Source organism: Amblyomma mixtum, chromosome 3 (genome assembly GCF_055824585.1).
Source record: "Amblyomma mixtum isolate Tamu chromosome 3, ASM5582458v1, whole genome shotgun sequence".
Classification (NCBI taxonomy): Eukaryota; Metazoa; Arthropoda; class Arachnida; order Ixodida; family Ixodidae; genus Amblyomma; species Amblyomma mixtum.
In genome coordinates, this window is record NC_143014.1 from 80,215,059 (window position 1) to 80,230,104 (window position 15,046).

General features: G+C 43.5%; 1 protein-coding gene across 7 annotated transcripts in view; it reads right to left on the minus strand.

The window, feature by feature from the left end:
• LOC149350752 (uncharacterized) overlaps positions 1 to 15,046 on the minus strand; it is a 70,019-nt gene that overhangs the window by 21,281 nt on the left and 33,692 nt on the right. For 5 of the 7 annotated variants that reach the window (XM_089579884.1, XM_089579886.1, XM_089579880.1 and 2 more), the window contains exons 15-18: positions 10,905 to 11,138; positions 9,259 to 9,279; positions 7,323 to 7,451; positions 4,460 to 4,692 (exon numbers count right to left, since the gene is read on the minus strand). In XM_089579884.1, coding sequence (XP_089436010.1) covers positions 4,460 to 4,692; positions 7,323 to 7,451; positions 9,259 to 9,279; positions 10,905 to 11,138 — 617 coding nt within the window. The remainder of the gene's footprint in view (positions 1 to 4,459; positions 4,693 to 7,322; positions 7,452 to 9,258; positions 9,280 to 10,904; positions 11,139 to 15,046) is intronic. The other 2 variants (XM_089579887.1, XM_089579885.1) reach the window with 1 other exon arrangement.

Sequence of the window (15,046 nt, forward strand, 5' to 3'; positions counted from 1 at the left end):
TCTGAATATAAACATTCCTAATGAGCACAATATATCGGGAATGTTGTTCAAATGTAATGTGAAAACGATTTTCCAGAAAATATGGCTGTTCCTGCTTTACAAGTCGAAAAAGTAGCCATAAACTCACATGTCAGCACATAAGTCGAGAGTACCTGAAAATAAGGCTGATTAAAATGGCGCTCTTTGCAACGAAAATGCGATATATAGATGCCTCATCTGACTGAAAGTTAAGAATTAACCATTTCCTACTGGTTAGGAAGTTGTTACTAACAAAGCTGCATGTTTTTCTGCGTGTGGAATGGGAACGAGAGTACACATTGCACGGGCGAATGAGTTGTGGCGAACTCAGTAGGTCGCGAATGGCAGTAAGGCTAATGCCATTAAATTTATGCGTGTGGCACCACACGAATGCCATTAGAACTTAAGGCAGTAAGCACTTAATGGCATTAAATCTGTCCGTGTGGCACGGGTATAAGCCACGCTTCTTGGGGAAAGAGAGAGAGAGAAAACGGTCGCTCGTGGGCACATCGTGGGGCTGGGGAAAAGAGAGAGCTTAGAAAAAAAAAAAAAAAAAACGAAGCCCAGAGCGCCGATCTTTCTCCCTGCTCTTTCTTTTCCCTCTGTCGTTCCTTCGCAGCCGGGTTGACTGCCGCCAGCATAGGCTTCGCTCTTATCGCTCCATCTGCGCCTCGCGTGTTTTTTTTTTGTGTGTGCCTGTGTTTCAACGCGCGACGTGAAGCAGGCCCCAGTAGCCAACTATTTTGGCAAGGCAGGCCTTGAAAGGGCCGGAGATAAATGTCCGGAAGATTTAGATGACGATGAGTGATTGGACGACGCGTTTCGCGACTTGTCCAATTTTCTCGGCGCCGTTCCGTCCGAAGTGACTGTTGAGGACTTTAACGCTGACAGCGAAGTTCAAGCGGTAGCTGGCGTTCAAGACGCCGACTCCAGCGACGACGAGGGAAACTGTGTTGTCGAAGAAACGCATCCGTGCGCAGCCACTGAACTGGCGTCAGCGTTAGCCTGATTCGGCGCTGTTGCGGCGAAATGGAAGGCACTGTGCTCTCGCACCTGGACAGTCTCGAGAAGATCGAGGCCAGTGTTTTGAACTTCGTTTCCCAGGGGAAAAAGCAGCCCAAAATTAGTGATTTTTTTTTTTCCGCGAAATAAAGCGCTTTCACATTGCGTGCCCATACTATGTGATTCGCGGCTGTTCCAAACGGTAAGCCACAATTTGTTATGATCGGGAGTGCAGTTTTAGCCTATATCTGTATATCGAATTTTCGCTATATCGAACTATTTTCCGATCCCCTTCGAATTCGATATATCCGGGTTCGACTGTATAAGCAGCACAATCCTGTACTATCAGTCAAACCCGTATGGTCCCACAGAGCACCACAGGTCTTCGGAATAGCCGAGCCGGTGCAAGCTGCTGCCTCGAATCACCTCGTAAAATTTATATGGGAGAAGTTGTGGGACCAAAGAAATTCTATAAATTACCCAGAATTTCAAATTACCATGTACTGCAGTGTGAAAGTCGACTCTAAATATAAGTAAGTCGATCCCCCACCGCTGCCCCCTATCGCAGCCCTTGCTCACCAAAAAAAGTTGACTCCTAATATAAGCAGACGCATACACCTCCCCAACAACCCCTTTTGCAGAACGGCACCATGGCGCACGTGCAGCTCAAAGCAAAATATGCGTAACGATGCAGTCACAAGGTCAGTAGTTGGAGATCAAAGGCAATGAAATGGCGCCCCAACCTGCCTCATTTAATTGCAAATATCTCAATTTCTGCAAAAATGGCCACATTAAGGGACCAAAAATTCCGTGTGGGCGACAGCATGTGACATTAAAAAAATAGTCAAATGGCCGCAGCGGTCAAATTTCGATGGAGGCGAAATTCTAGAGATCCGTGTGCTGTACGATGTCAGTGAACGTTAAAGAACCCCAGGGGGTCGAAATTTCCAGAGTCCTTCACAACGGTGTCCCTCATAGCCTGTGTCACTTTGGGACATCAAGCCCCCACAAGCTTATAATCACTTTCACATATTAAAAAAATTAAATAGCAGTTCTTGTTGTTGGGGAGAAATAATTTTTTAAAAAGTGGTCACATCAACGTGGTGACCAAGAACCTACTCTGCTGCCATCACATGGTGGCGTCTGCTACAGCTGAGTGAAATGCAGTCCTTAGGTGGCATTCGGTTAGCAGATGATGTCTACTAATTCACTGGCAATTAGAGGAGGCATTGACTCCCACTCGAGTTTGAAAAGGCACACGCCAGTGTAGCAACCTGGGTCGTCTAATCATTCCTACAGTAAGCAATATGACCCTCCTAAGCAGTCGGCATCTTAGTGACCCTGCAATATACAGGGCTGTTCATGTCATAAATGAAAATATGTCTGAGAGAGTGTCGTTGAGTACAAGTAAGTTGAGCATGAGTATTCATATGGAGAAAAATTCCACCGCCGTACAAGTATTTCGCCCTTACTTTAATATGGCCTCAGTACGAGGTGAGGTGTGCACATACAGGTCGTCCCATTTGTTTCAATACTAATAAGTTATTAGCGTTGTACTGGCTGTGCACCTGGGCTTCTGAAATTGAATTACCTAGTCAGGCAGATGCCTTAATCAAGAAACATGCAAATATTAATATGTTAATTTATTTAACATGTTCAGGCTTCCTTTTTCAATCCTGCATTTAGGTCAAATCTGTGCTGAATAACATTGCACGCCCTGTATACCAAAAGCACACCAGCCTAGCATATTGATTAAGAATAACTGAAATGGATGGTGAAATCACTCAAGTCGTGGTAGGTGCCCCACTGTAGGTGCCTGGTCGTTATGCAGACGTGAGTACTTTTTAAAAAATGATTTCTCCCAAATAAAAAAAGCATTTTTGAATTTTTTTATTTGTGAAACTAATTAAAATGATTGACCATTTGGTGATTTTTTGGTGATTTTTGATAATGTCGTGTAGAGTTGTGCACTTGGCGTTTTCAGTCCCTCAATGTGGCCATTTTCACAGAAATTGAGGTATCTGCCATTAAGCTAAAAAACAATGCAAGAACTCTTATCAACTTAATACAGATGATTCTGTTAAAAGGTTTCAGACAACACTGCAAAAAAGTTCTGTCCAAGAACTTATAAAATTCACTTCTTAAAATGAGGAAGCCTTCAACTTTTTTTCTTCTCAGTGCTGCTACTGGTAAAATGCAATTTGGAGCAATTTTCGGAACACTAGATTTTTCAATTTAGAGCACTTTGGAGCAGAGGAACGTCGATTTAGGAACAGCCTGGAGCACTAAAATTTTTAATCTGGAGCACTTTGGTACATTAAAACATTGATTTAGAAGCACTCCGAAGCACGTAGCTTTTAGTTTCCAAATCTCTTAGGTTAGCAAACAACGCAAGAAAAGTTTGAGTGCAATGTAATGATGCGCTACATTACTAAGATTGTAATTGGCACACAGTCGCAGCTGAGAGGTTTTCAATTCTATGTTTCACGCTGTATAATTGAAGAGGAGACAGCACAATATATCGTACACTATTTAGTTGAACAGCCCATACATACACTGCTCATACTTTCGTTTCGAGCACAGTAGCTGCAATGTGGTGATGTGTGGCTCCTCACTTTTCTTTACAAAGCTTAAAAAGCTTTATAATATCTCCTACACATCAAAACCTCTTGGCTTTTCATCTATGTCACCCAGTTCAGTCCCGCTTTTTTGCACACTTGTGCTTGCCTCACTCAAAAGCAATTAATCAGACTCATTATCCTTGTGAGCTAGAACAGGTTTGATCAGCCGCTATGCCGGCTGAAGTGTACAAAGGTGTGCTCTGCTTGTGAGAAATTTAGCAATGTGTGGAAAAAACAATGGCTTCAACTTGTGTGACTAGCTCTTATTCTAAATTGAGCACTGATAACGAAATACTCTCGCTTTCTTTTACTGCTACAGCTATTAGGTGCTGTTCCTGAGGCTGTTTTCCTCTTTCTTTTTTTTGGTAAGCTGTGCATTATCATGTCTGTGTTCCATAAGTTTGAATTGTGCGCCCTCCTCCCACTCATCCCCCACATCCCAACCTGCCGGGGAAAACCATGGGCAGCTATTTAAGAGACGGAGATGTGTCGCCGACCTCTCTCCTTTCTCTCTTCGACGTTCTTGGCCCCTTTTGAATTTACCTCAGTGGTCAGGGACCCCCAAGGATGTAAGAAATAAACACTGATGTTGGCCTGTGTCTCCTTGCTCTCAGGCAGAGAGATTGCCAACAAGAAACTGCAGTTCTTACAAAAAAAAAAAAAAGAACAGAAGAAAGAAAGAAGGAGGAAGAAAATATTACCATGGAAAGAACTTACAGGTCCTCATTACATACCGAAGACTACAGTCTTAATGAGAGCTCAATCTTGTCACTCTTCTAAAAAACCAACAAGATGCAACACCAGTCTAGCCAACTTACACAAAAGGTTTTTCACCATCTCCAGCATCCACCTGTGCACCTCGCAGAGCATCCTGCGCTGCCTGCTGCAGTGTTGACTCCTGTGCTAGTGATGGACTGGCATCTTCATTTGACACTGGGAGCTCTGCAACCAACTCGTCACTTTCAGATGTACCCGGAGGAAGCTCAGTTGGTACTGCCAGTGATGATGTCACAAAACTGCTAGCCAAAGTGCCCACATCTAAAGTGTCACCCTGAAGCAGTCAAAAAGATGAAGCAAGAATCATAATTAGTATTTGACACAAAAATCATTGTTCTAAATGACCCTTTATTACATACATTTCATCCTGCCGCTAGAAATATTTGTTAATTACACTTGAGCCAAAATGATATACAGTTAAACCTCGATGAACTTCAATGTACTAATGATATCCTCGATGTAATTAAGTATTCCAGTTTTCGTAACTTCGCATCCACAGAACACCATGTATTTTTACCTTCAATATAACGCACTAAATTTGGCTGCACTTTCAATGCAACAAAATTTCATTGCTGGCTGGCAATGAGCCTGAAGAAAAAACTGCAGGGGACACTTAAGCTCCGCCTTAAAGGGTCTCTGAAAAGGGTGTTTGAGGTTGGCTATAATGCGCTTGCATTATATAGAGTACAGGCCTCTGAGCATTCATGCCACATACTAGACCGCAAAAGCAAGCCGATCATTTACAATATATTTTTAAAAATTTGCGCTTCTACACCTCAGGGCGACCAGTGGTGCCAGGCTCTTGGCCGAATCCGCGCGCAAAGCGTCATGCAGTACTTGTTACGTCAGCAGCAGAGGGATATCATTGGTTCGCCATGCCAACTCTTTGTGACGTCTTTATGGCTGCGGCCGGAAGCTCCGCCCCCCCAGGGTACTCCTGCGTGCGTCGGCAGCCGGTGGAGAGGCCGAGTGGGTGGAGCCAGCGGAGGAGTGCTGACTTTTCAGGGCGAAAAAGTGACGAGAGGAGAGAGAAAGGTGCGAAAACGCAGAAATTCAAATTTTAACTACAGATAACTCAGCTGCCACAAAACGCATTAAAAGAATTCTTGCTGGAGGATATTTGTGAAGCGGCGTCCTTTAACATCCTAGGCATTCCGCAACATCATTGAGAGCCTCTTTCACAGCCCCTATAAGGGTATGATGCAAAAGCATTAAAGAGTTACTGCCCATATATATGGAATTTGTCATTCTCAACTTTACATTCATAGGTCCCTGGAAGTCCTCACATCACTCCTCCTGCAATGGACAAAGTGATACGCAGCTGCCCTGCGATGGCAGGTGCTGTCACCGTGGGGCTTGTGTGACCCAAGTTGCTCTTCCCAAAACCCCCTCTCGCGATCAATCATTATTTAGCTGCCATCTGCCCCGGTGGTATTTGCTCACAAACCAGTGGGCAGGAACCTAGATGGCCCACCTCGGTTGCTTCTTCTCCTGAGGGTAGCCTCCTGGGCCATTCTATTTATCGCTCACAACAACGATGCCGCTGACACCGAATTTTCTGCGCAACAGGAGCCTTAACGCTACCGCGTTAAAATTGTACCGCAGGCGTGAGTAGTTGAGCAGAGCGCGTGCCAAAGCGCGCACCGGAGCATATACGTAATATGGGCACTGCCAGCCTTTCTCATACAGAGTGCATTGACAGATGCAAACACGATGACGATTGTAGTGGTGAGCGCGCCGCTGGCTGTGCCATCTGGGGTAGTAAGGGCGAGGCTGGCACAAGTGTCTGCACAGCTTTGGCAGCATGCCAGGCCAACCCACAGCTTGGTACCTCGCCCAGAATCGGTGGTGAATGCGACGCGCTGCCTATGCTCAAAGGGAGTGCACCGCATTTAAAGCATTTACAGATGCCGAAAGCTTCGTAAAAGGACTGGAATGATCAGTGCCGTTGGCACACCCGTCAGCTGTGAAGCCCTTTGTGCACTTCTCCCTCAAGACGATGCGCGTATGTGCAAAAAGATACACACTTGCGCTTACGGCGCGAAACTGGAGAACGGTGTGGACCTGTTTACAGTTCATTTGTTGGTGATAGGAGGACACTCTTCACTCTTGCCGACATGGAGTAAGAAAGGAAAGTAAGAGGCGGGGAGGGGAGGGGAAAGGGGGCAGGCGGCGTGGTTCGCTGCGAGGCTGCCGCCGATTGCCACGAGGTCATTGCAATGGCAGCGGCAGAACACGCCGTCGCGTCGACGGTGTGCTCGGGGTGGCTGACGATGACAGCAAAACCAGAACTCAAGACGAGTTGATGGAAAGAGTGCTCTTCTCTTCTGTCCTCTTTGTTAGCGCTGTTCAATCGGTTTCCATCAACATGCACCAACCAGACCGACTAAGGCCTTTCAGACGAGTGCGTCATTCCCGTCACCCATGAGGTGGTTGGTGCGATAGACACACTGAGGCGGCTCACGAGCTTACAACATAAGCAAGACGCGGGTAACACTGTTGCTGCTGGTGAAGAAAGGGCAGAAGTAAAGGTCCGCTTTAATTGCAAATAGATGTTTTTACCGTGAGTTATCTGTGGCATGTTTTGGCCGATTCTTAGCATGCTAGAAGACGAATAGCGATGTAGCAAAATTTCAGTACTACGAAGTAAACTGCTGATTTTACCACCTTCGTTATATTGACGTTTAACTGTATTACAAAAAAAGAGCAATATATAGCTACATCATCGCATTTCAGGTGAAAGATTAATGAGCTACAACTACAAAAAAAGACAACGACAAAGATAAAAAAAATAATAAAGACTAATATGGTCCTGTTTCAGCGGTTAAGACATGCTTTATGAAAAGTTTCTGCAAGTTTCTGAACGCAACACATAGCTGTACAAGCAGCAATATAACCACTCACTTGCAATGTCAGCTGCGGCAATGTCTGGGAGAAGAAGCCATTTTGTGAAAACACCTGTGTTGCCTGCCCGAGGTCTACTTGGTCACTTTGGCCACCAAACAAGGTCCCTTGTAATTGCTGCAAGTTGTCCTGGCGCACAAGGAAATAGATGCTACTGCCAAAGGCATGATAACAGACACTGAAAAACTGTAACCCAGTGATTTAAACTACCACTTCGTTAGTAATACTGCTTCATATGATCTGTGCTCTAAACCTCTCTTCGGTGAATAAAATTTCGGGCAAAATAATCAATAGTCAGGTACTGCAGGGGACAAAAGTCTCTGGACTACGTGATCTGTAAACAAAGCAGACAGATCTCTTATTGGCCACCGGCTGGAGAATACAATTCTGGATGTGAAAGAACAGGATTTTGACCTTCACCTCCATAAGTGTGGTCTCCAGCCGCCAGCTAAAGACAGAGGGCCTGTACAAGAAAGATCGAACATGCATGACCAATTGCCATCATTAATTTTAATGAAAAAATAAAGATAATAATGAAAGTGCACCCAGAAAACATCTGAGCTTACTTTGAGAAAAAAAATTTCCCTTTCTGATGAAAAATAACCAAGCCAACTTTGTGGATTGGCCGGTTTTCTGCGATTCGCGAAACCTAAGCTGTGGACCACTATAAAACGAAAATGTTTGCACCCAGCTGTCCAGATATTTTTCTGTCAACAGTCCACATATAGCATAATGAGGCGATGGGTATGATTTTTGTCTCCCAGGATGGGTGTCGAGTTAAAAAAAAAAAAGGTAAATACAGTAAATATAGTTATGTCAGGTAAATAACGATACCTGACATATTGATATGTCGCTTACAATGATCAAATTCTATAGATTTATCTATTCTCCCAATGCCCTTATTTAAAATAAACCGCATATAACGATACAATTATTGGCGAAAGTATGCGCCCGTCCTTGTGCTCTTCTTGTCCGTGTCTTTTTTTGCGCATTTCCCTTGCTTAAATATGTACGATCGACTCGCCCAATAATGTGCACTCTTAAATTGAATATGGCCTCTTCTTTAAAAACAATTCTCAACATTTGGCAACACACATGTGTTGCTCACAATCAAATGTATTTTCAGATATGAAGCAATCCTACTAGGCACTCCAAAATGAGTGTGAATATTACCGAAAGAAACACATAATCATATCTCAAAGTTTAAGGTTTCTAGGTTTCATATTTGTGGAGATACACCCCTCCTTTTTTTTGAACATTTTTCAAAATATGTCAAGTTTACCTTTTTTTTTTTTTCACTCGACACCGATCCTGGGAGACAAAATCATACCTATCGCATCTTTATGCTACATGGAGTTGGAGAGAAAAATATCTGGACAGCTAGCTGGGTGCAAACGATTTTATTTTATAGTGGTCCAAAATTTGTGTCACGAATTGGGGAAAACCGGCCTGTTCAAAAAGCTGGCTAGGAGATTTTCTTTGCAGAAAGGAAATTTTTTTTTTTTTTAAATAAGTATGCTCGTATATGTTCTTCCGGGTGCAGTTACTTTATTCATTTTTTTTTCGTTGAAATTAAAAATGTCAATTGGATATGCATGTTCAATCGCTCGTGAACAGCACCTAGAGCTATCTGCTTCGTTCACGAAATGCATGGTCCAGAGGCTTTTGTTCCCAACGGTACATTTTAAGCACAATTGCTCCAGTAATTTTAAACTGCAGAGAAGAGCTCCTTTTCAAAGAAGTCAAGAAGAAAAAAGCCTCAGAGCTTTAGGCAACATTCCATCAGCCTAGTGAATTACTATTTTGTGGTTGACGACTTGTGATGAGTGAATTTGTTATGCACTTACAAGCTACCAACCAAGCAACTAAGCTGTTGTGAATAAAAAGAGAAGGAAAGCACACTCTAAAGAAAGCTCTTATGCCGAGCAGGCCTTACTTCAAAATATCTCCAAAACTCCTGAAAAAGTGAGATGAGACAGAATTAATACTTATTTATCTAACACATCACAGCTTGCAAAAAATAAGCCGAAGAAATAAATCACAACAATAATATGGCTGGCCATTGGCCAGGACATATAACATAAGCTTGGCCATGTAAAAAAAAAAGTCAGGTTTTGATGCACCCATTTAAGTACAGTCGATCCCGGATATATCGAACTCGAAGGGGATCGCGAAAAAGTTCGATATATCAATAATTCGAAATATAAAATATGCCTATTAGACGCTTATTTTAAAATTGCGCAAATCTCGGACAATTTCCCGGGATCGTAGCAAGTGGGAACTTACCGATTTACTCCTCTTAAGTCCACAAAAACGAAAGCACAACTCCACGATCAGCGCGCTTTATTTCGCAAGAAAAAAGTCAGTGAGCTTTGCTTGCCTCTTCCTCTGCACCATGCAGTTCATTAAGCTGTCCTCAAGCTTGTTGAGAGTATCCAAATGAGAAAGTCCAGTGCCCTCTATTGCGCCACAACAGCGACGAATGACGCTGAATGCGGATGCAAGTTCAGCCGCAGTGCATGGCGGCTGGGCCTCTTCGCACAATCTTCGTCACTGCTCGGGTCCGCTTCCTCGGTATCGATGATGTCAGCCACGATGTGAGCATCAGAAATTAGGCGTCTGCGGGCCTGCGGCCAGCACGGTTTCCCTCTTCCCAGCTCCTTATGGCCATTCCCATTTCCTTTCACACCCCCCACAAAGTTCCCATCACGTGACTAAGAGCGCAGCTGTCCAAGGCCACGCCGCGTGAACCCTTATTAGGAGAAGCCCATTTGCAGGAGCGCGCGCTAGTGGAAGAAGCCCACTTCCAGGGTGGCGCATACTGGGAGAAGCGCACTTGCGGGGGCTCGGCATGGCACGTAGTTCGATATATCAAATATAGGGTGCACAGGAGTTCGATAAACGTAAACAAATTTGCTATACTTTTGCATGAGATTCCCAAGGGGATTCTACATCTGTTCGATATAGGCAATAATTCGATATATCCGGGTTCTATATATTCGGGATCAACTGTATGCGTTTTACTGCTACTCATTACTCTTTCAACACCACGAGCTACCTGAGAAGAATCAAATGTCACTACACATGCATCTCTCTCAAAGCAACAGATTTCCTTACTTGTGAGCTCCTTCGAGCTCCTCACATGCTGACAAAAGAGGTGCATTACCAACAATTCTACCCTTTCCTGAATGCTCAATAAAATTATTGCCTTGCATCCTGAAACGCTGAGGGCAGTCATGAGAATACTGTCACAAAAAACCAAGAATATGCCACACTTGACAAGGTAACCTGACTGAAATCCATGAATAAATTTACAACAAAAGGTTAGTGCTACACCTAAGATCTCTTAAGGTGCCCATTAAGGTGAATTCGCATGATGAACTAAATCGCAGATCATCTTTGCAAAGTGCCTTATCATGTGACCCTATGAATTCCACGATCACCTTGTCCACAAGCAGCAATTTATGATATGGCCGGAAGTCATCTGAAACTTGCAGCCTGAATGCAAAGGCAACTTTAACATGCAAGTAGCCCTATGGCAACACTTTCAAATGTTATATATGACCTTTTGGCAAGTCTCACCTGGACTAAGACCTCTTGCGCTACAAAGCCATCAGGATCACCATGTTCCACTGAGCTGCCTTGAGCAAGTACTTCCCCAGCAGGGATTGTTGCATCCAAGCCATTGTGGTTCTGGCCCATCACCTCATCAGGGTTCACAGGCACCAGGGCCTCCACCAGTGAATCGGAGAGCACAGCACCCGTTGTGGCATCTACCTGTGCCCCATGAGTTTGTGGACCACTCCGCTGCAAGATCTGTGGCACCAAGGATAACAAAATTTCTAAGTCCTTTTACAGCGCATCAAATACATAGTTTCAGTACTAGACCCTAATGATGCTCAGATGCATACACTGTCTTCTCTTATCACAAGCAACAGAAATCAGCAAAGAGAGCAGACAATATGCGTGCCTGGTGCCTTTGCTGAAATAAAAGGCACACAAGTTCAAAGCAGGCTTCCCATGGTTCTTATAATAAAACAAGCACAAGAAACTGAAAAAGGAAACTCAGATTGTCAAATTCACTGACACAAAGGGACACTGAACTGAATTTTTATCATGGCTGCATTTTGTAGAATAAGCTGCACAAGAACACATCATAAAGCTGTACTCCAAGGCATTCTTTTGTTGATAAAATGCGGAAATAGAAAAGACAAGTGCCAATACCACTGGCGCTCATGTGATAGTTGCTAAACGTGCCTAAAAATCACACTCATTTCATCATGTTAGCATGAATCAGTTCGGTTTAACTAGGAGCTTCTGCCATTAGATAAACCAATGGAATCAGACGAAGCCAAACATGGCCTCTATTGCAATTAATGCTGCCCAAAACTCGCCCATCAAATATTACAAAAATGCCACAAACGACATCATTTGCCACACTATTGCCATGCTTCATTCAAGAACAAAAAAGGCAGACTTTGTCAGCGAAGTGTGCAAGGCCCGACTTACTTTATCTGACATAGGAATAACAAGCCCTATTGACAGCCCAGTGTATTTCAATAACCACCTGACAGCTGCTAACAAAGCATTGTTTTCTAAAGCCCGCAAACTAAAAAAAAAGCGAACAGCTGGAAATTTTTGTGGCCTGATTGCAAAACAACTGTCAGCACGGTCCACAGAATTTCTAAGGAAGCCGATCTTTCCCTCATTAACTGATCGCCTGATGGGTTTCGAAACCAATAAATATGTGATCATACTTTTTCATTAGTGAGCTAAACAACTTTTTAGCAACTGCTTCAAGATCAGCCATCCATTTTAATGCTAGAAGCATGTGCAAAAATTATGATGCCAACATCACCATATCAAACTCATTTTCGATTATCGCCGTCACAGAAACTTGGTTGAATGTGTGGGGACGCCTTCGTCCCCTGCGTTAGCTTCCCCGCAAGGCACGCTTCTCAGTTGTGTTACTTTAACTAACAGGGGAGGGCGCTCGCGTCGCAGCGACACCAGCGCCACGGATGGCGCGTTTGCTGCTCGCGCGCGGGGGAGCGATGGCTCTTCTCCTTTGGTCCGGGAATGCACGCGGACGTTTCGCGAACCGCTCTGCTCTTCGCCGCGGGCGCCCCGTGGTTGGAACACGCTCCCGCCACCCCGTCCCGTCTGGCCTCGGAGCTTTTCCCTTGCCCTAGCGTGGGCGAACGTTCGCTCGTAACCGTGCTGGTGAGTCGGACATCCTCGATTCCTCAGTGTATTTTGTTGCTAGCTGGCGTTATTGTTGTTATAGCAATAAATGCCTTGTTTGTGTCAGCCAGTGTGTCGTTCCTTTGTTCCCGCAGAGCAAGGCCCGCCGTGGTCGGCGAGCGCTCGGTAGCGCTCGCAACCACGGGATGGGGTCCGCGCGGTTTTGAACTGTGTCAGCCGCGGTTAAGCGGGGAGAACGGATTTATCTCCCCCAATTTTAAACCCCACAAATGACAGTAACAAAGAATTATTTTCAACACCATCATATGCCTGAGAATACTGTCATAGGGGGACATCAAATAATGGTAGAGCAGCAATATATGTATCGAAACCTCTTACGTACAAGCGAAAATCTGATCTAGATATAAAAACAACAGAGTGCTGCCAATCTGTATGATTAGAACTTGATTCTTTTCTGAGAATCGATAATAAAAATTTTATATTTGTATGCACGTATCGCTCACCATGATCATCTGTAACTGACTTCTGCAAAGATCGTCGACAAAAAATGAGTGTCCCGTCATGTCAAAGCAGCAATGTCACCACTGTTGGTGATATAAATTAAACCTTCTGGATTCAATTCTACTAGCAGTCTCAATTATGTTAGCTCTTTTCATGCTTTTGGTTTCGATCATACTCGATCACACTCTATCAAATTTATTATCTTGTCCGCATGCTGGTGTGCTGAACATTGACATTACTGATTATTATCCCATATTCATTCGGTTCAGCACTAAACCAAGGCAAAAAAGAAAGGCAAGGTACCTTTCGTATGAACGACGTTTAGCCAGCAAATGCTCGCACATACTCTCCCCACTCTGTTAAACTATTTTCGTCAAAGTAAAGTTAATATTGAAAATGTTAATAAGAAAACAATACATTCATTCTCTCTCTCACAAATGCAATTTTTTCTGGTTTCCTGCAGTGTGTTCCTCCTATGTCTTTTTTGTATTCTTTGGGTTTGTTGCTATGCACAATTGCTGTTACTCGCTGATAATGTTTATCATTCACATTGCGCCTTTACCTTTAACACACATACAAACTGAACTACGTGTAGTAAGAGCTACAATGTCTGTAAATGTACTTGTACAACTGCTATTACCGACACCTCGCTGTCTTGCCATGTAATGGGGCCCGAGCACCGTCAAGTGAATTAACGTTCACTTTTTGTCTCGGGCCCCTCATTTCTTACTGAAATGGAAATAAACTTCAAACTTCAAAATAACACATTTAACACAAAACATATAACACAAAATAACATAACACAAACTTCAAATAACACAAAATAACAAATAGGTCTCAATAGGGAGAGGTTCACAAATGCAGTTACAGACGCTGACTGGTCTTCGGTAATGTCGATACATGATCCCCAACTGGCAGTTTCACAATTTCTAAAGCTACTTACCTTCTATGTTCATTCCCACTCACGAAAACACAAATTCAAAAGAAAATATTCCTCGCGCCAAAACCCGTGGATCATGGATACTCTTCTTAGTGAAATGAAAAAAAAAAAAGAAACGTTTATAAGAAAACAAAGTGTGAACCTTTTAACTCCAAATTGGTAAACAGATACAAAAAATTTGGTAATAATTTATCTGTAAAACTAAAAAGGGCCAAAAGAAGATATTTTGAGCATCACATTTTAAGTTGTGGTAATAATATAATATGAATAAAAAAAAATTGGCTGTGGTTTAGCTCTGGGTAAACCTGGAGGATTGCGAAAGCAACATCTGAGCGTAGCCATATATTGTTGCGTGAGCTACACTGCCCACAGTCTCGCCGTTTCGCGTGCTCTTGCACGATCAGACTGCGCATGAGCGAGGAGCAAGTGATGTCACTACGCAGAGCTGGCGTGCCTCACCGCACGAGCTCACCTTCCTTTCCTTAAAATTATCGGAGTGTAAAATGTGTCAACACAGTCTAAGTTTAACATCCCAAAGCGACTCAGACTATGAGGGACGCCGTAGTGGAGGGCTCCGGAAATTTCGACCACCTGGGGTTCTTTAACGTGCACTGACATTGCACAGTACACGGGCCTCTAGAATTTCGTCCCCATCAAAATAATATGATTGCATGCATTGTTCAATGAGTTTTTATTACAGTTGCTGTGTTTCTACATGCTACTGTTTTACTTAATGATACAGGAGGTCCCAGTACAGTCACTAACTACGGGACCTTTTTCTGTATAAATTTCTGCATGTTATAATTTATTTTCTATACTAATAAACTGATTCTGATTCTGACAAGTGCACGCTACTTCAATGAAGGTACTTTTCTCAGGAAAACAACTGCACCTAAATACATGCATGAAATGCATTGAGTGAGGCCTGGAGAGAGCCGGAATTCCACTTTCTTGAAGAAAATGGTGACATATAAAATAGTCTAAGTCCATTTAGCACCTTCACTTGTACAGCTCCCTCACATAGCAGTGAAGTATCACTGCTATAAATTTAAGCCTGCACCAAAAACTAGAGCGAACC